A 21,181-nucleotide genomic window follows, 5' to 3' on the forward strand; every position below is an offset into this window, starting at 1 on the left:
AGTTCTGGACTCCCCCACCCCAGGTAAAAGGCTTTGCCTATTTATCCTATCCATGCCCCTCATAATTTTGTAAACCTCAGCCTCCAACGCTCCAGGGAAAACAACCCCAGCTTGTTCAGCCTCTCCCTGTAGCTCAAATCCTCCAACTCTGGCAACATCCTTGTAAATCTTTTCTGAACCCGTTCAAGTTTCACAACATCTTTCCGATAGGAAGACCAGAATTGCACGCAATATTCCAACGGTGGCCTAACCAATGTCCTGTACAGCCGCAACATGACCTCCCAACTCCTGTACTCAATACTCTGACCAATAAAGTAAAGCATACCAAACACCTTCACTATCCTATCTAGCTGCGACTCCACTTTCAAGGAGCTATGAACTTGCACTCCAAGGTCTCTTTGTTCAGCAACCCTCCCTAGGACCTTACCATTAAATGTATAAGTCCTGCTAAGATTTGCTTTACCAAAATGCGGCACCTAACATTTATCTGATTTAAACTCCATCTGCCACTTCTCAGCCCATTGGCCCATCTGGTCAAGATCCTGTTCTTTCCTGAAAGTGACAAGATCCTGACCTCAACATTCCCCACCCCACTACCTGGGCTGACTTCGCTATTTATAAAAGAGAAAGGGTTATCTGCTCATTGACCACAATCTCAGTGGCCAGTTCCTTGAATTGGGAGCCAGACTGTCTGAGGATGATGTCAGGAAGCACTTCCTCACAGAAAAGGCAGTGGAAGCTTGGAACTCTCCCTTCAAAGCTGTGTGTGTGTATGAGAAAGAAAAAGATAGAGAGAGAGAGAGACTCTGTGTGAGAGTTGGACGGAGGGGGTGATTCAATTGAAATTTCCAAAATTGGGATTGGTAGATGTTTGTTGGGTTAGGGAGATATGAAACCAAGGCTAGTATATTAAATTACAATCTTATCGAAAGGAGACCATGGCTTAAGGGGGCTGAATGGGTTTCTCTTGGAGAACAACAGAAGATGTGAAGGCATCAGAGAGGGTCCAGGAAAGGATCATGAGATTGGCTCTGGGGTGAGGAACCTCCATTAAGTTTAGCAGTTGGAGCTTGACGGTGGACTTCACTAAGAAATGAAGGCTGAGAGGAGATTCGATTGAGGTGTTCAAATCCAGGAGAGTTCTGGATAGAATAAAGGGAGAGAAACTATTCCCATTGGTGGAAGAGTCAGTGGGCATTTAAGCTCATGGACATTAGAAGCAACAGTGACACGACCCAGGAGGAATATTCACACAATGGTTAGGAAAGGTTACGCTGCCTCAGAGTGAGGGGAAGGCTGGTACAATCTAAGCTCTCAAAAGCAAAACCTCAACTGGAAGAATGGACACGGATTAGAAGAAGGGGGACAAGGGTAGCAGACATGAGTTGATTTCTTTAGAAAGCCAGCAGGGACAGCAGGCCGAATGGCCTCCCAGGTGCTGTTGCCATTCCGCAAATTCCTGCTGTAAAATTGGAATTGGAAACTGCTGGCGAGTTAGTTGAGGCCCAGCTGTTGAGGCTTTTGAAATACACGCAGGTGTTTGAAGGAGTGAGCTGGACGTTTTGTAACGAGGCACGCTAGGCCTTGGTTTTTTTTGTTCATTGTTGCCAGGCATTTTCCCCTCCTGGAATCCGTCCAGTTCACTTGAATGTGGCACTTGATCCCTGCAAACAATTTGCATAGATACAAACATGTACAGCCTGGAGTCCTTTGTAAGACAAACGTTGTGTTTGTTTTGTATGGTTTAGGGGGTTTTGTCATTTTTTTTTCCTCGACACTGGCCTTTGCTGAGTTTCACTCACAAGAAAACAACACACGCAAAATAGAAAAGAAACTCCACTCTTGACCCTTTCTTTGCCAATCAGCGAGGTTCTGGCAGAGTTCACATTCACGTGGAGTGGAGTACGGAGATCTCTGGGATATAAAGTACAGAAAACAGGATGCAACATCCTGTGCGTGTGCCCAAGGAGGATCAGTCACGTTGTTAAAGAACCAGAGTGACAAGTTAGAAACTCACATGATGAGAGTCTTTGTGATGTTTTTATTCAGTCACAGGACTTGAGCATCACCCATGATGGTGTAGCACTTGTTTCTTGGACAACTGGTGGTCCCTTTGTATATGGAAAAAAAAATTCTGTCTTGGGATAGGAGTGTCACTGGGCAAGGCCAGCATTTGTTGCCTATCCTTAATTGCCCTGGAGGTGAGTGGCTTTCAGAGGGCAGTTAAGAGTCCCCTCTATGTTGCTGTGGGTCTGGAGTCACATATAAACCAGACTGGGTAAAGAGAGCAGATTTCCTTCCCTAAAGGGCATTAGCAAATCAGTTGGGGTCATAGAATGGTCGCTGCTCCCCATTGTTGAGACTAACCTTCCTTTCTGGATTGAATTTAAAATTCCACCAGGCTGCCATATCCCAGCGAGTTAGCCGAGGCCCCCGGATTACAAGGCGGGTGCCAGGATCACGACACCACAGTTGTCTCTCCTGCCATCATGATGGTACTGGAGGTCATGGGGTTGCTGTGGCTGGTGTGTGGAGCACCTACTCTGGCCCAAACACAGCTTACCGTGCCCCACTTGGCTTGGTCCCCCTTTTGGTGCCACCCCACAAGACTGAAACAACAACTTGCTGCCAAAGGTGTGGACTGGGCCTCCTCCTGAGGTCCAACTCTTCAGCCAATTTGATTCACTCCACGTGAGAATGAGGAATGTCTCATGGCAATGAATACTGCAAAGGCTAGGGCCCAACATTCAAGCAAAGACATTGAAGACTTGTGCTCTAGACCTTGTCACACCTCTAGTCCAGTTGCTACAACACTGGCATCTATCTGACAATGTGAAAAATTGTCTAAGAATGTCCTGCACACAAAACATCAGTATACATCCAACCCTCCCAACTCTTGCCCCATTGGTCTACTCTTGATAATCAATAAAGTGATGGAAGATGTCATTAACAGTGCTATCATGCAGCACTCACTCAGCAATAATCTGCTCAGTGAAGCCCAGTTTGGGTTCTGCCAGGGTCACTCAGCTCCTGACCTCATTACAGCCTTGGTTCAAACATGGCCAAAAGAGCTGAATTCCAGAGGGGAGGGGAGAGGGACTGCCCTTGACAGCAAAGCTGCATCTGATTGAGTGTGGAATTTGAAGTCTTAGCAAAACTGGAATCAATGGAAATCGAGGGGGAAAGCTCTCCAGTGGTTGGAGTTATACCTGACACGTAGGAAGATGGTTGTGGTTGTTGGAGGTCAGTCATCTCAGCTCCAGGACATCTCTGCAGGAGTTCCTCAGGGTAGTGTCCCAGGCCCAACCATCTTCAGCTGCTTCATCAAAGACCTTCCCTCCATTATAAAGTCCCAAATGGGGATGTTCACCAATGCTTGTATTCAACAGAATTTGTGACTCCACAGCCACTGAGGCAGTCTGAATCGATATGCAGCAAAGACCTGAATAATAGCTAGACTTGGGTAGCCAGGTGGCAAGTAACACCCAGGCCACACAAATGTCAGGTGTCAGAGTCTAAACATCATCCTTTGATATTCAACAGCATTACCATCACTGACTTGTCCACTTCCAACATTCTGGGAGTTAGCACTGACCAGAAACTGAACAGGACCAACCATGTAAATACTGTGGCTACAGGAGCAAGTCAAAGACTAGGAATACTGCAGTGGGTAACTCACCTCCTGACTCCCCAAAGCCTGTCCACCATCTACAAGGCACAAGTGAGGAATGTGATGGAATTCTCCCCACTTGTCCTGGATGAGTACAGCTCTAACAAGAAGCTTGATACTATCCAGGACAAAGCAGAATGTTTGATTGGCACCATATCCGAAAGCATCCACTCCCCCCACCACCGATGCTCAGTAGCAGCAGTGTGTACCATCTGCAAGACGCACTGCAAATATTCACCAAGGCTCCTTAGACAGCGTCTTCCAAACCCATAACTTCCACCATTGATGAGGAGCAGTAGACACATGGGAATAACACGTCCTGCAAGTTTATCTCCAAGTCATGCACCAGCCTGCTTTGAAAATATCACTTTTTCTTTACCATCTCTCAATTTAACTCCTGGTACTTTCTCCCATGGGTCTCCCTACAGCACACTTACTGCACCGCTTCCAGGCAGCAGCTCAACACTGCCTTCCTGACAAAGGGCTTTTGCCTGAAACTCAATTCTCCTTCTCCTCAGATGCTGCCTGACCTGCTGTGCTTTTCCAGCACCACACACTCAACTCTCGTCACCAGCATCTGCAGTGCTCTCTACTGCCTTCTCCAGGCCAATTAGGGATGGGCAATTAATTCTGGCCTTAGCAGTCATGCCCTCCCAAGAAATAATTTTTAAAAATCGGTAGGCAGTTGCTTTAATGTTAACCCAAGTAATGGCATCTCTGGCAGTGTAGCACTCCCTCAGTATTGCATATGGGAGTGTCAACCTGGACCTGTAGGTTGGACTCAAATTCCTGGTTGGATTCCTGATGAAGGGCTCTTGCCCGAAACGTTGATTTTCCTGCTCCTTGGATGCTGCCTGACCTGCTGTGCTTCTCCAGCACCACTCTGATCTAAACTCTGGACTCAAATTCAATGCACCTTAGACAATAGCCAGAAGCTGAAGGAAGTAGTGATCTAGTCAGTTATGGATTGAATCCAGACCCAATGAAAGCTTGAGTTAACTGGGTGATAGCAACTCCAGAGGGCAAGGGGTCAATCAGTCTTTCCAGTTGGCCTGAAAGCAATGCTAGGTGGGCATTACCATGAGATAGTGAGCTACTGTGACATAAATCCAGCAAACCAGGAGCTAAAAACAAATCTTGACATGTGAAAAACAGGAATATAAATATTTTCCAAGTCATTTGACTATATACCTTCCAGCCTCTGTCCTTGTAGCACTAACAACTTCAGTTTCAAAACGGGGGTGTTGTCAGACCGCAGGCGGTGGAGGTCAGTGAGTGTGGGCTATTGGTGTGAATCTGCTGCTGCAGAACAGAAGCAGAAGTGGCATTGCATTGTTTCCTTGCCGTTAACTCTGGGAGACAAAAACAGCCCTTGGGGAGAAAATAGTAATTCACAAGGCCAGGCTGGAAAACAAAATGGAAGTGTGGAGTTTTATTTCCACACAGCTTACACAATGGTGCTTTATCACTAATGAGCTACGACTCCTATCGGAAAGATGTTGTGAAACTTGAAAGGGTTCAGAAAAGATTTACAAGGATGTTGCCAGGGTCGGAGGGTTTGAGCTACAGGGAGAGGCTGAACAGGCTGGGGCTGTTTTCTCTGGAGCATCGAAGGTTGAGGGGTGACCTTATAGAGGTTTATAAAATTATGAGGGGAATGGATAGGATAAATAGGCAAAGTATTTTCCCTGGGATCGGGGAGTCCAGAACTAGAGGGCATAGGTTTAGGATGAGAGGGGAAAGGTATAGGGGCAACTTTTTCACACAGAGGGTGGCACGGGTATGGAATGAGCTGCCAGAAGAAGTGGTGGAGGCTGGTACAATTACAACATTTTTAAAGAGGCATTTGGATGGGTATATGAATAGGAAGGGTTTGGAGGGATATGGGTCGGGTCCTGGCAGGTGGGACGAGATTGGGATGGGATATCTGGACTGGTTGGACCAAAGGGTCTGTTTCCATGCTGTACATCTCTATGACTCTACAATTCAACTGTTGTATTTCTGGAGATCCAGCAGCCTGGTTGCGCACTGTGAGCTCCCATTGCAGTGTGATTATGCCCAGGTAATTGTTTTTTTTTGTGCGTGAGATATTGGTTGAAAGATAAATATTGACCAGCGCACCAGAGAGAATGCCCCTGCTGCTCTTCTAAATCGTGACTACAAGACCTTTTAAGTGCAAGATGGCAGAATGTGTGATGTCATATTCCATGGGCAGATTAAAAAGATTTTACAACATTGCTTTAAGCCACATCACCATCTCAACTAATAAGAAAGTTCTCAAGATAACGTAGAGTGCAATAATATCTTCAGGTATCATTCAATGCTTTACATGGGACCAATCTCTACGGGTCATTCCATTCAGAACAGGAGCAGGCCGCCTGGCTCTTCAAGACTGTTCCACTATCGAATCAGGTTATAGCTGATTATTTCACAGCTTCGCCTATCACCGCTAAATTTTTGTCTCTTTGTTCATCAAGAATTTTTCTGTCTTTGCCTTAAAAATATTCAAAGACGCTGCTTCTACTGCCTTGAGAGAGTTCACCTCCCATGGGGAGACCACAAATCCAGCAACACAGCTAATGTACTGGGGATGCCTGTTCAAATTCCAAAATGGTGGAATTTGCATCTGGAATTAATGATGGCTATGAAACCATGGTCAATTGTTGGAAAAATCCATCAAGTTCACTGAGCACATGGACCCACCAGAGCGCTGTACACCTGAGTACACGGTCCCAGCAGAGCGCTGTATATCTGAGCACATGGTCCCACCAGAGAGCTGTACAACTGAGCATCGTGGTCCAACCAGAGCGCTGTATAACTGAGCACATGGTCCCATCAGAGCGCTGTATAACTGAGCACATGGTCCCACCAGAGCGCTGTATAACTGAGCACCTGGACCCACCAGAACACTGTACACCTGAGCACATGGTCCCACCAGAGCGCTGTATAACTGAGCACCTGGTCCCACCAGAGCGCTGTATAACTGAGCACCTGGTCCCACCAGAGCGCTGTATAACTGAGCACATGGTCCCACCAGAGCACTGTATAACTGAGCACCTGGTCCCACCAGAGCGCTGTATAACTGAGCACATGGTCCCAGCAGAGCGCTGTATAACTGAGCACCTGGTCCCACCAGAGCGCTGTATAACTGAGCACCTGGTCCCACCAGAGCGCTGTATAACTGAGCACATGGTCCCATCAGAGCGCTGTATAACTGAGTACATGGTCCCATCAGAGCGCTGTATAACTGAGTACATGGTCCCACCAGAGCGCTGTATAACTGAGCACATGGTCCCATCAGAGCGCTGTATAACTGAGCACATGGTCCCATCAGAGCGCTGTATAACTGAGCACCTGGTCCCACCAGAGCGCTGTATAACTGAGCATGTGGTCCCAGCAGAGCGCTGTATAACTGAGCACATGGTCCCATCAGAACGCTGTATAACTGAGCACATGGTCCCATCAGAGCGCTGTATAACTGAGCATGTGGTCCCAGCAGAGCGCTGTATAACTGAGCGCGTGGTCCCATCAGAGCGCTGTATAACTGAGCACCTGGTCCCACCAGAGCGCTGTATAACTGAGCAGCTGGTCCCACCAGAGCGCTGTATAACTGAGCACATGGTCCCACCAGAGCGCTGTATAACTGAGCACATGGTCCCATCAGAGCGCTGTATAACTGAGCACCTGGTCCCACCAGAGCGCTGTATAACTGAGTACATGGTCCCACCAGAGCGCTGTATAACTGAGCATGTGGTCCCAGCAGAGCGCTGTATAACTGAGCGTGTGGTCCCACCAGAGCGCTGTATAACTGAGCACCTGGTCCAACCAGAGCGCTGTATAACTGAGTACATGGTCCCACCAGAGCGCTGTATAACTGAGCGTGTGGTCCCACCAGAGCGCTGTATAACTGAGCACCTGGTCCTAACAGAACGCTGTATAACTGAGCACGTGGTCCCACCAGAGCGCTGTATAACTGAGCATGTGGTCCCAGCAGAGCGCTGTATAACTGAGCACCTGGTCCTAACAGAGCGCTGTATAACTGAGCACGTGGTCCCACCAGAGCGCTGTATAACTGAGCACGTGGTCCCACCAGAGCGCTGTATAACTGAGCATGTGGTCCCAGCAGAGCGCTGTATAACTGAGCACATGGTCCTACCCGAGCGCTGTATAACTGAAGCACCTTTCCTCTCTGTTTCATTCCCCTGTATTAAATGTTCTATTAGCTTTCCTGATTATTTGCTATAGTTGCATACTGATCTTTGCATGCACAGAAAAAATTAAATTATCTGGACAATACCACATTGCCTGTTCTAGGATGTCCGAGTGCTAATTCTGCACACATAGTGACAGAGTCGTAGAGATGTACAGCATAGAAACAGACCCTTTGGTTGAACTCATCCATTCCAAAATCCTAAATTAGTTTAGTCCCATTTGTCAGTATATGGCCCTCCAAACCCCGTCTATTCATGTCCCCATCCAGATGTCTTTCAACTGTTGTAATTGTATCAGCCTCCATCACTTCCTCTGGCAGCTCATTCCACACACGTACCACCCTCTGGGTGAAAACGTTGCCCCTTAGATCCCTTTTAAGTCTTTTCCCTCTTACCTTACACCTTTTCCCTCTAGTTTTGGACTTCCCTACCTTGTGAAAAAGACTTTGTCTATTCCCCTTAATCAATGACCTTCATGATTTTTATAAAATTCTGTAAGGTCACCCCTCAGCCCCTAACCCTCCACGTAAAACAGCCCCAGCCTATTCAATCTCTCCCTATAGCTCAAACCCTCCAACCCCAGCGACATCCTTGTAAATCTTTTCTGAACCCTTTCAAGTTTCACAACATCCTTCCTATACCATGGAGACCAGAACTGAACACAGGATTCCAAAAGTGGCCTAACCAATGTCCTGTACAGCCGCAACATGACCTCACAACTCTTATTCTCAATGCACTGACCATAAAGGCTAGAATACCAAATGCTTTCTTTGCTACCCTACCAACCTGCAACTCCACTTTCAAGGAACTATGAACTTTCACCCCAAGGTCTGTCTGTTTGATAGCACTCCTCAGGACATTACCATTAAGTGGGATGTGTAAAGTCCCCACCTCTCAGAGATTTAATTCTGGCTTCAGAAACCTCGTCTCTCTCCAGTGATTTCACTTCCAGTTAGACTGATGTTTACCTTGTGTGTGTATCTGTTCATTAACCTTTCTGGTTGGCCCAGACCCGGGCTAATGTGGTGTTCAAAAGTCAACACTTTAATTTGATGCATCAACTACAATTTTTGGACTGGGTTCAGTGTGGGTTTCAGAGTGAATACTCAGAGAGCCCAGTCAGCACATACTCTGCATGATCCTGTTGTCCTACAGAAATGCACAGAACTTAAAGGCAGGTCCGACAATGTCCCTCTCAATTTAAAATTCTCATCTGTGTCTTCAAATCCTTCCATGGCCACAATATACAATAGCCGTTTGGATGCTGGGATTGCACTGTGCATGTAACATTCTCTTGGTGGGTCAAAGAGGGAAGACAAAGAATTAGCTGCATAGTGTGATATCGGAGTGCTGAGGCTAGAGGAAATACCATTCCCAAAAGTGTGATGCCTGCTGTAGCCAAACAGCTCGGCGACAGGATTAAACACTGGTCACTCACACAGGGCGTATCTATCACCGGTGGAATTGTAGCTTGCTGTGAGAGCCTGAGTAACGTTTTGGTGGAATGGGAATGGTGTGGGGGGATGATGTGAGAATTGTGGTGAGGCTTATCTCAATGTCAAGAGAGAAACCAGTTCAACTTTTATGGATCTGCCGAGCACGGTGGTGAGTTTCTCACTTAGCAGTGGATAGTTTGCAATTAAAGGGCATTATAGCTCGTTAAAGCCCTTGTTAATGCCACAATTCACCTCATTATTGTTCAGTTTCCTATCTTACCAAACGCTCCCAATCGACCAGACACTGCAAATTTTCCACGTGCAAGTCAGAGGGTAGCTGTATCGTCAGCTCGCTGTTTGTGACAAAGGGCCTCCATGTTAGAACAAAGAATAAAGAAAATTTACAGCCCAGGAACAGGCCCTTCGGCCCTCCAAGCCTGAGCTGATCCAAATCCACTGTCCAAACCTATCGCCCAATTCCTAAGGATCTGTATCCCTCTGCTCCTCACCTACTCGTGCATCTGTCCAGATGCACCTTAAATGAATTTACCGAGCCTGCCTCTACCACCTCTGCTGGCAATGCGTTCCAGGCACCTACCACCCTCTGTGTGAAGTACTTGCTGCTTGTATCCCCCTTAAACCTTTCACCTCTCACCTTGAAAGCATGACCTCTCATTATTGAATCCCTCACCCTGGGGAAAAAACTTATCTCTATCTACCCTATCTATACCCTCCATGATGTTGTAGACCTCAATCAGGTCCCCCTCAATCTCCTTTTCTCTAATGAAAACAATCCTAACCTACTCAAACTCTCTTCATAGCTAGCACCTTCCATACCAGGCAACATCCTCGTAAACCTTCTCTGCACCCTCTCCAAAGCACAATGTTCAGGCACCAATATCTCCAGTTGTGCTCCATGGACATCCCACATCCATGGGCATTGACATTGAACATGTGCCAGGCTCTAAGAAACCTCATGGCGCTATCTCCAATCCTCAAGTGCACCAGCTGTGCTCGCTGTAACACCAATCAGCTGGTGTTGGGGGCTCTTCCACTGGTCGTGGGGGGATGATGATATCCCACACGTGCATTATCCTGTCTAGCAGGATCTCCAGACCTCTGTGCACAAAGCAGCGTGTCAAATTCCTCTTGTCTGCCATATCTGGGGCAAATGTCAGGATCCTTATAGGTACCAGATTCACAGCGACCTTTTAAAGATGGCACCGGGAATTCTAGTAAATTCCACGTTATCCCCGCAGTGTTGAGCTGTTCCAGGAATAGCGGGTGGTAAGTTGGGTCCAGAGTTGGATGAGAGGGATGCTGTAGAGATGGAGTGGATAGTTAATGCAGCAAGTTATAGCAAGAAAATTCTTTCGGTCTTGCATGAAAAGTACTCCAAAAAAAACCCAATGCTCTGGCCCGAGCCACAAAAACGTTAGATTCAGTCCAGTATGTCAGTGTACCTTTAAGGGATATAACATAGACCTGAGGCTATAAAGGTCTCTGACTCCATCTTACTGGGGACTACCTGAAACATGACACTCTATTGTTCTTCTGCTGTAACTGGCTAGCTCAATGCCAGGCCAGACAATTCCAAGTCTGTCAGTCTATTATTTGGATATAGTACTGAGCTGTTGGATTCCTCATTGCCATACTGTCCATGCTCAGTTTCTCCTGTTACGGGGGACAATGTAAGCATTGGCGCATCCAGTAAAAACGTCCTGAGGCAAAACGCGTGTCAGTAATGGGGGCAGAAATGCTAGTGGGGAGGAAAGCAAGGGGTTAACTCACTTGGGTTCAGACCGAGGCCTCGACAATGAAGGGTTTGTTTTATTCGTTGCTTTGGTTCCAAGGGAGGGACAGATTCTAATCAGGTGACCTTGACATTTTTCAGTCTCTTTCTCTTGCACTCTGTTGCTTTTTTTCTTTCTCTGTCTCACTTCCCCCCACCACCCCCCACCACCACTCACACTTTCTGCCTTTCAGTTTCTTTCCATCCCTCCCCCTTTCCGTCTCCATTTCTCTCTTTCCATGTCCCTCCCTCCTTCTATCTGTTTTTCTCTCACTGTCTCTCTCTTTCTGTTTCTCTCTCTTTTTGCCCATCTCTCTTTTCTATCACTCTCTCCACTTGCAAATAAATACGCCTTTTGAGAAACCCAGTCATGGCAGTGAGAGAGAACGATCTGTTTCTCCTCCTTTTATCCACTGGGGGAATGTTCTCCAGGTGACCTCTTGGAGAGAGGTTGTTATTCAATCTCAGGCCTGGCTGGGAGCACTCGGGAGGTAGCTTGACTGTGTCAGTGTCCCATCGTAATGTCCCCCTCAGTCCCACCGTATGTGTGTGTGGGTGCATTGGGCACAGGGAGTCAGCTTTTGAATGAATAATTCAAACATTCGGTTGAACCAGCCCACAGCACCAAACCAGGCATCGATTATGGGGTCTTCCTATTCCCATCAGCTTGTATCACACTAGCACACACAGCTTCATCGTCACTGCAGCATCCTCACTTCAGAGGCAGAGCGTTGTAGGTCTGAGTCCCTCTCCAGGCTGACGCTCCCAGTGCGGGCTTGAGGGAGCTCAACACTGTCAAAGGTACTGCCTCTCAGCAGGAGGTCAAACTGAAGCTCCATGTGGAGTGTTGAAGGAGATTCTGCACTGTCCATGGTGCCGTCTCAAGAAGGAGACACTAAACTGAGTACCCACCTGCCCCTTCAAGTGACGCAAAGATCCCAAAGCGTTGGTGAAAGTCACAAGGTGCAGATGAACAGATCCTGAGGCCTCAGCAAGTCTGCACCATCTTGCTACCACTCCAGTAAGATCAGGGTGACTGTCACAGACTGTCACGAGTGAAAGGTCAGGATCGGGGTCCAGCTAGAAAGTGAACCTGGAACTGAGCCTTAAGATGATCTCCCATGGGCCACAGATGATCAATATTACTGCGGTGATCAGCAACAGCTATCGGGTTCATTAAGGTCCTTTGGCGAAGGAAATCTGCAATCCTGACCTCATCTTGCGGAAGTCGACGTTTCAGGTGTAACCCTTCTTGATTCTGCACCTTCTTAACCCTCCTCCACTTCCTGATGCTGCCTGGCTTGCTGTGTTCTTCCAGCCTCCTGCCTGTTTATTTGGATTCTAGTATCTGCAGGTTTTGTTTTTGTCTCTAACGCTGACCTGGTCTGGCCTACAGGTGACTCCTGACCTACGGCACTGTGGCAGACTCTTCCTCAGAAAGCTAACAAAGGCTGGTCTGGCCAGCGGTGCCCACATCCTATGAACGATGAAAATAAAGTTCCCCATGGAACTTCCAGGTCAGTTGTTGTTGAACAAGACTCATTCAGCGACAAGCTAGACAGGAAGGCTGGGAGACAGACTCCCAACCTCCCTTCAATCCCTGTGGTTGTCACTTTAGCCTGTCAGTAGTGACCAGGTATGAAATAGCATTGTCTGTCTGAAACCTTTCCATCTCTCTGTACCATTTATAGAATCATCGAATCCCTACAGTGTGGAAGCAGGCTATTCGGCCCATCGAGCACACACTGACCCTCCGAAGAGCATCCCATCCTGACTCACCCCTCAATCTATCCCTGTAACCCTGCATTTCCCATGGCTAACCCACCTAGTCTGCACATTCTTGGACAATTTACCACGGCCAATCCACCCTAACCTGCACATCTTCAAAGTGATTTGCTGCAATGAGGCACTCCTCAATTGTAATTGTGAATATTGTGGAGCAGGATCCTAAAATGTCTCTGTAATTTTGTTTTGATGTGCTGCATGTGAGAAAGTGTGTGTATGTCTGGAAGGGTTGGGGGAGGCAGTGATTGTTGGCACAGGTTCATAGTGAGCTCTCCAGCAGGCACTGGCTCCAGTACTCCAGCAGAGGGCAGTGCTCCCTCACATGGGCACTCCGTCTAATGTTCCATGGGATAATAGCGCCTCTGCCAGTGCAGCATTTCCTCGGTACCGCACACAGGTCTCCGTTATCATCTCATTGAAAAACAGCACCTCTGCTAGTGCAGCACTCCCTCAGTACACACACAGGTCTCAGTTATCATCTCATTGAAAAACAGCACCTCTGCCAGTGCAACACTCCCTCAGTACGCACACAGGCCTTTGGTTTAACGTCTCAGGGAAAGGCAGCACCTCTGACAATGAAGCACTTTCTTAGGGTAGCACGGTGGCTAAGTGTTTAGTGCTGCTGCCTCACGGCACCAGGGACCCAGGTTCAATTCCACCTCGGGTGACTGTCTGTGTGGAGTTTGCACGTTCTCCCCATGTCTGCATGGGTTTCCTCCAAAGATCTGCGTGGATTGGTCACATGTTGCAATGTGTTGGGTGGGTTACCATGAGAGATGCGGGGTTACGGGGTAGGGTGGGACTGGGTGGGATGATTTTCAGAGGGTCAGCATGGACTTGGTGGGTCAAATGGCCTGTTTCCACACTGTAGGGATTCCATAACATTCTATTCTCAGTATTGGTGTTTTGGCCTCGATCTTTTTGAAGATCATTCAGCCTGTCAGTCTTGAGGCCTAGCTGACTGCAATGCAGCCTGCTCTTAAAAAGAAACCTCAATCAACTTCCAGTTCAGCAGGCGAATCACATATGAATGTTTTGACAGCACAGGCGTACTACAAATTACAGTATTATTTTTGATTGTATTTTATTGCATTGGGAATATTAAAACAAAGTGAAAATTATAAAGTATACATTGCAAATATGCTTGCACGCAAACCTGCGGTGAGTTTGACAAGGGCACCTTTAGATCAATCAGGTGCGTTCCAGCATAACAAAACCGGTTTGTAAATGGAGCAGTGTTTACACCCAACAGGAAATAGGTGCTTTTGAAATGGAGAGTACAGAGTGGACAGGAGGGGCCTTTTGTTCCCCCCTACCCCACCCAGTCTGTTTCCATGGTAACCGTGGTCACTCGTCAACCTGTCAGTGAGGTAGCTAGAGGTTGCTCTTCTGTTTTGTGAAAACATTCAAAAGAAACATTTGGCCCATCTGCTCTGTCTCCTAGCCCAACTTTGCATCCCTTCAATGTACTGACACCAGCTCTCCCTGAGGGACCGAGTCCCACATTAGACCATAAGACATAGGAGCAGAAATTAGGCCATTCAGCCCATCGATTCTGCTCCGCCATTCAATTGTGGCTGGTAACTTTCTCGACCCCATTCTCCCGCTTTCTCCCCACAACCCTTGATCTCCTTTACAATCAAGAACCTATCTATCTCTGTCTTAAATATACTTAATGATCTGACCTCCACAGCCTCCTGTGGCAGTGAATTCCAGAGATTCCCCACTCTCTGGCTGAAGAAGTTTCTCCTTCTCTCCGTTCTCAAAGGGTCTTCCCTTTACTCTAAGGCTGTGCCCTCGGGTCCGAGTCTCTCCAGCCAATGGGAATATCTGTCCAACATCCACCCTGTACAGGCCATTCAGTATTCTGTAAGTTTCTTGCCACTCTCTGGGGAAAAAAGGTTTCTCCTAAATTTCCGATTAAGGTTATACGTGATTTTCTCATATTCATGGCCCCCTCATTTAGGACAGCTGCTCCCTCTCCTCTCCAGACAAGTAGAATGTAGGAACCCCTTTGAGTCTGTTCCATAGTTCAATCAGATCATGGAAGAACTGATTAATTGGCTGTCAAGTTCTTTGGTGGTTGGGGAGAGGGGGGGAGTGGGGGGAGAGGGAGGGGGAGGGGGCTGAAGGTTGTGAAAGGTGCTATATAAGTGCACATCCTTCCTTAGTGCACTGATCCCTAATTTTGCTGAACTCGCTAACTGTGCCTTTGTTGGGTTGTGATGGGTGCTGCTCAGTTGCAGATTGTCTACTGGGAGCTAGACTTTTTCCCCCTCACACCAGCGTCCAGGATAACAGTCACAGCCTGTTAGGGTCAGATACTTCAGACAGAGACGGGTAGGTCATAAATCTTCAGAATCCCTATCCCAGTGAGACGTGAAGGCTCTGTCTATTGAAGGCTGTGTCTGTTAGGACTTTGGACAAGCTGAGATAGAAGGTGATCTGTTACATTAGAGAAGAACTAATTGCGGTCACAGGTCTGTTTCACTACTTGGGGGTGGGGGGAGAAAAACAAATCACAGACTGGTTACAGCCATTCAGCCCATCGTGTCTGTTCCAGCTGTCTGCAACAACAACGTGACTAGCTCCACTTCCTCTGCCTTTTCCCCCCATATCCCTGAACATATTCTCTCTCTGGGTGGCAGGAAATGTGAGAGTGTGTAGGGAGGGGAGTGGGGGCTCACTGAGAGAGCATTGTGTTCCGTCTATATATACACACACACACACACGAAAAACAAAAGTAAATCTGTCATTTTGATGGTTCCTGTTGGACAGGTCAGTGGTAGCTGGAGTAATGCAGAACACAAAGGCAGAGAAGACACGGGTGTCTGGGGATATGAAGGCACTTCAAGCACCAAAGGAGGGGGAGGGGGTGGGGGTGGGGGTGGTGGGGTGGAGTTCACTCTGTGAGCAACAGTTGGACAAATAACTCACCAGTTCCATCGTCCCCATATCACAACCCTGTTTACTTCAAGCTCCTCCTTATCCAGATCAGACCTGGGAGTGGGAGATACAGGTGAGGGAGGATGGGTAGATGGGGTTGAGGGATGGACGGTGAGTTAGTGTGAGGGATGAGGAGGGGTTAAGAAAAAAAGGGGTAGTAAGGTGGCAAAGTCCCTGTCCCTGGTAAGAATATTGTCTAAGTACAGACCTTTTACCCCCACCGATCATCATAACACCATGAGGTTCCTTCACTTCATTTGACTGGAACATGCACTGAGACAATATTCCTTCCTTGAAAAGTGCCAAATGACCCAGGTATCTGCTCAGTCTCTCACTCTGCACAGGTCTGACGTGTCATTCTATTGTTAAAGTGAATCTGCCTCGAGGCCAGATTGAGGATAATTGTCCATGAGGGAGGTTTGTTGATGAGTACATCTTACTAAGTTTCTAGCCTCAAGTCAGAAGACTGGTTTAAAAATCCTTTTTGGACTTCCGAAGCTTCAGGAATACATATCTGTAACATTTTCCTCTGATGTCCTGGAATTAGACGAGGGATTGGTTAGGGCATTCCTGATGAAGGGCTCCTGCCTGAAACATCGATTTTCCTGCTCCCTCAGATGCTGCCTGACCTGCTGTGCTTTTCCAGCACCACTCTAATCTCGACTCTGATCTCCAGCAACTGCTGTCCTCACTTTTGCCTAGGGCATTTATTGCCCTTTCCTAATTTAGAATGCGATCCTCAGCTGCATCCTTGAACCACTGCAATCCGTAGGGACACTCAGTGTGCTGACTGGGAGGGAGTGTCAGGAATCTGAGGGATCCTGATGAAACCCTCAGTGTGTACATATGCATCAGTAAACCAGCTCCTGCTGTGTAATTTTTACTTGTCAACACTGTTGAAGATACCATCCATCACTTTGCTGTGACTTAGCATTGGATTGATGGGGCAGTAATTGGCTGGGTTGGATTTGTCCTGTTTTATTCTTGATAGCACACCCCTTCAACATTTCTTCAGACAACACAGGATTGCTTGGGACAGGTATCAGTGATGCTGAAGATTGGGGGAACCTTCACTCCGCCCTCCTGGCTGAAAATGATTGTAAACGCTTGTCTTATAAAAAGGCTTTTTGGGCTTTGCAATATTGTTTATAACAAAACATAATTTACAAACGTCAAAGGTCCCAGTACTGATCCCTGCGGAACACCACCAGTTACTGATCTCCATTCCGAAGAGCACCCTTCCACTGCTATTCCCTGCCTTCTGTGTCCAGGCCAGTTTTGTATCCATCGAGCGAGTTCACCCTGGCATGAGGTACCTTATCAAATGCCTTACTAAAGTCAAAAAACAAAGTACAGCTCAGGAACAGGCCCTTCGAGCCTGTGTCAACACATTTTGCCCTCCCATACTGAAACTGCCTTCACTTATAGGATCCATATCCCTCTATTCACTTCCTGTTCATACATTTGTTCAGGTGCTTATTGAATCTGCTCCTACCACCACCTCTACGTTCCAGGCACATACTGCCTTCTGTATGAAAAAAATAACCTTTTTTTAAACTTATGTTCCAACTCCCTTGCCCTCCCCCCACCTTGAACCTGTGTCCCCCAATAATTGACCCCTCCACCCTGGGGGGGAAAAACACCTCATACTTTCCACTCCATCCATGCCATTCACAATCGAATAAACTTTGATAGGGTAATCCCTCTATCTCCTATGTTCCACTGAAAACAAACCCGGTCTGACCAACCTTTCCTCATAGCTAAAATCCCCCATGCCAGGCAACCTCCTGGTCAAATCCATGTGGACAACATCTACTGCCCTTCCCTCACTCAATCCGTCTTGTCACCTCCTCCAAGAACTCAAGCATGTTGTAGTGTTGGACTGGTGTGGACAAAATTAAAAATCACACACCAGGTTATAGTCCAACAAGTTTATTTAGAAGCACTAGCTTTCGGAACGCTGCTCCTTGATCAGGTGGTTGTGGAGGTTAAGACCATGGTCACAGAATCTATAGCCAAAGGAGTCCAGTGACATGGGGATGTGATACAGTAAACGATCTTAAATTAAAACTTTCATCTTTTAGAATGGGATATGCTGGTTTCTGTTCTTTGACATGTAAATCCCAGAACTTCTTTTAAATTACATTCCCTGTACAGTTTTACAGAGCTTTACATGGAGTCATGCAGTTCTTGAGCAAAATAAAATGTAATTCTGCAAAACCAAATTCACCCCATAAGCTTATATGTGTGCACATGTAGGAGTGATAGACTGAGTGTGCATGTGCGAGTGTGAGTGCACCTGAGAGAGAGAGTGTGTGTATGTAAGCTTGGTTAAAATTAAAAATCACACAACACCAGGTTATAGTCCAACAGGTTTAACTGGAAGCACTATACTTTGGAGCACCACAACCACCTGATGAAGGAGCGTCGCTCTGAAAGCTAGTGCTTCCAGTTACCTGTTGGACTATAACCTGGTGTTGTGTGATTTTTAACTTTGTACACCCTAGTCCAATACTAGCATCTCCAAATCATAAGCTTGGTTAAGTGTGTGTGTGAGTGTGATGGGGAATGTGTGATGTAGATGATCAGCTTCTGAAGCCCCGGGATAGGCTGATGGGACCGGAATGTCTATCCTCTTGTGGACTAATTGTTAGGAAATCTTCAGGGAAAGAATTTTCATTGCAAAGACAAGTGAGGATGAAGGTTGTGTTAGACTGAGTGAAGTGCTGATCCTTACAATGAGATTGAAGGGCGGATTTTGCCTTGTCTTATTCAACTTGTCTTCTGTACTTTCCAGTTCTGATTCTCGAGAAGGCAGACGGCGATGATCTCACCAACAAGACACTGAAGATCACGGATTTTGGTTTGGCACGGGAGTGGCATCGAACGACCAAAATGAGCGCCGCAGGCACCTATGCCTGGATGGCTCCTGAAGTTATTAAGTTGTCCCTGTTTTCCAAGAGCAGCGACGTGTGGAGGTAACAGGGACGTGGGAGCCGGACCAACTCTGGCAAAGGCTAGTGCTTCCAAAAAGGAACTGGGGGATAATGACGAAATATTCCAGCTTTTCCAAATAGCTGGGTCCTCTCCATCTCTGGGTGTGCCGATGTTCACCTCTATGAATGTTGTCCCATTCCGTCTCAGTCTCTCTCAGACACTGGCCATTCCCGTCTCAGTCCCTCTCAGACACTGGCCATTCCCATGCCATCCTGTCTGGACTCCTCTGTACTATGTGTTTATAGCAGAGATGTTACAGTGTGGAGGGAGGCCATTTGGCCCATCAGGTCCCTACTGGCTCTCTGAATATTTTGACTCAGTGCCAAGTCCCTGCCTTTTCCCCGTGACCCTGCACTTTGTTTCCACTTAAATAACCATCCAATGGCCTCTCGAATACCTCAGTTGAACCTGCCTCCATCACACTCAGGAGGCGATGGCCTAGTGGTATTATCACTGGACTGTTAATCCAGACACTCAGGTAATGTTATGGGGGCCCAGGTTCAAATCCCACCATGGCTTTGGTGGATTTTGAATTCAATAAATATCTGGAATTAAGAGACTAAAGATGATCATGAATCCATTGTGGATTGTTGGAAAAAATCCCACCTGGTTCACTAATGTCCTTTAAGGAAATAAACTATTACCCTTACTTGGTCTGGCCTACATCTGACTCCAGACCCACAGCAATGGGGTTGACTCTTAACTGTTGGAGATGAGCCAATAGATCATTCCATGAGTGAATAAAAAAAAACGTTGGTTCTGCGTTCCAGGAAAATGTCTTGTTCTCAACCTCAGGTTTGCTTCTTTTGCAAAGACTCTGACTCTCCACCCAGTCCTGTTCACCCATTGTCCTGCTCTGCTCACTGACTGCATCCACTCAGGTTCCGGCAACCCCACACTCCCCCCTAACTGCGGTAGTGCTTATTCTTTCCCCAGCACCCATGGTGTGTGTGTGCGGGTGTGAGACACAGTGAGAGACACAAGGTGCACGAATCTTTATTCAAATTTCGACCACCAGGAAGATAGGAAACACCAGAGTGGCCAGTGACAAGCAGTGCCCTTCACATCAAAGGGCAATGTTGTGTGATCAAACAGTGAAGGGGAGGGCAGGGACTAAATCAAAATAGAGTTGGAGGGGGAAATAATGCACTCCACTCCCTGCGGCGCCCACCTCCCTCTGAACAACTCCAGGGTGTCGGTGGAGACCGCGTGCTCCTTCTCCAGAGACACCCGGGCTCTAATGGAACCACGGAAGAGGGGCAGCCAGTCGGCCCTAACAACCCCCTCCACATCCCACTGGCTGGACCTGTTTATGGCCAGTTTGGCCAGGCCCAGGAGCAGACCCTCTGGCAACTTCTATAGTGAAATTTCCCTCCTTGATCTGGCCTCTTCCTATCTGACTGAACTCCTTCAGACCCACAACCCTCTGAGATCTCTATGCTGTTTTACTCATGCTACTCATGCCCTTTGGAGGCCCCTTACTTTCCTCAAACACCTCCCCGGCACCCCCCCCTCCGGCTCTGCCTTCAGAGCCTGGACCCTAAACTCCAGAACTCCCCGCTCCAAACTGCTCGACCTGCTCTCCCTCTCCTTGGTGATGCTACTATCGGCCACGATTTCAGTCACCCGCTCTAATATCTTTGGGCTTGGTTTCAGGGTGGTTTATGAACATCCCTGTGTTGGAATGTCTTCCTACACTGAAGGTGCAACCTAAATGCAGGCCCCTGTTGTAGCTGGACCAGTAAATGCAGCACCTGGTGAGGGGTTTAGGCTGTTGGGTTTGGAAGGCTCTTTGTAATCTCCAGTGGGTTTTTGATTCTTGGTTTGACTCTGTCCTCAGTTTTGGAGTCTTGCTGTGGGAGCTGCTGACTGGGGAAGCTCCCTATCGGGAGATCGATGGGCTGGCTGTCGCTTATGGAGTGGCTGTTAATAAACTAACCCTTCCGATCCCGTCCACCTGCCCTGAGCCATTTGGTAAACTGATGGAAGGTAAGAGCACCATGGCTACAGTCTGATTACGACGCAGCTCAAACGTTGCAGCGTGAACAGGTTAGCTTCTAGTTTCTCGGGTGTGGCCCTGTGAGTGTTGAGGCCCTGACTGTGGATGTGCTTGGTGGCAGATTGTTGGAACGCAGACGCGCACAGCCGCCCCTCATTCACCTCGATCCTCGCTCAGCTGGTGGAAATCGAGCAGTCGTCCCTCTTCGAGATGCCTCTGGAATCGTTCCACTCCCTCCAGGAGGACTGGAAGCTGGAGATCCAGCAGATGTTCAACGAGCTGCGTACAAAAGAGAAGGTGAGCGAGAGCAGGTGGGAGGAGCTTCCTACTGTCCTTTCACTGTGG

At 47.6% G+C, this 21,181-nt stretch overlaps 1 protein-coding gene across 1 annotated transcript in view; it reads left to right on the forward strand.

The window, feature by feature from the left end:
• Nucleotides 1–21,181, forward strand: part of map3k10 (mitogen-activated protein kinase kinase kinase 10) — a 74,373-nt gene that overhangs the window by 31,993 nt on the left and 21,199 nt on the right. The window contains exons 2-4 of the mRNA XM_072549494.1: nucleotides 18,638–18,818; nucleotides 20,678–20,826; nucleotides 20,958–21,133. Coding sequence (XP_072405595.1) covers nucleotides 18,638–18,818; nucleotides 20,678–20,826; nucleotides 20,958–21,133 — 506 coding nt within the window. The remainder of the gene's footprint in view (nucleotides 1–18,637; nucleotides 18,819–20,677; nucleotides 20,827–20,957; nucleotides 21,134–21,181) is intronic.

This window comes from Chiloscyllium punctatum, chromosome 29 (genome assembly GCF_047496795.1).
Source record: "Chiloscyllium punctatum isolate Juve2018m chromosome 29, sChiPun1.3, whole genome shotgun sequence".
NCBI classification, from domain to species: Eukaryota; Metazoa; Chordata; class Chondrichthyes; order Orectolobiformes; family Hemiscylliidae; genus Chiloscyllium; species Chiloscyllium punctatum.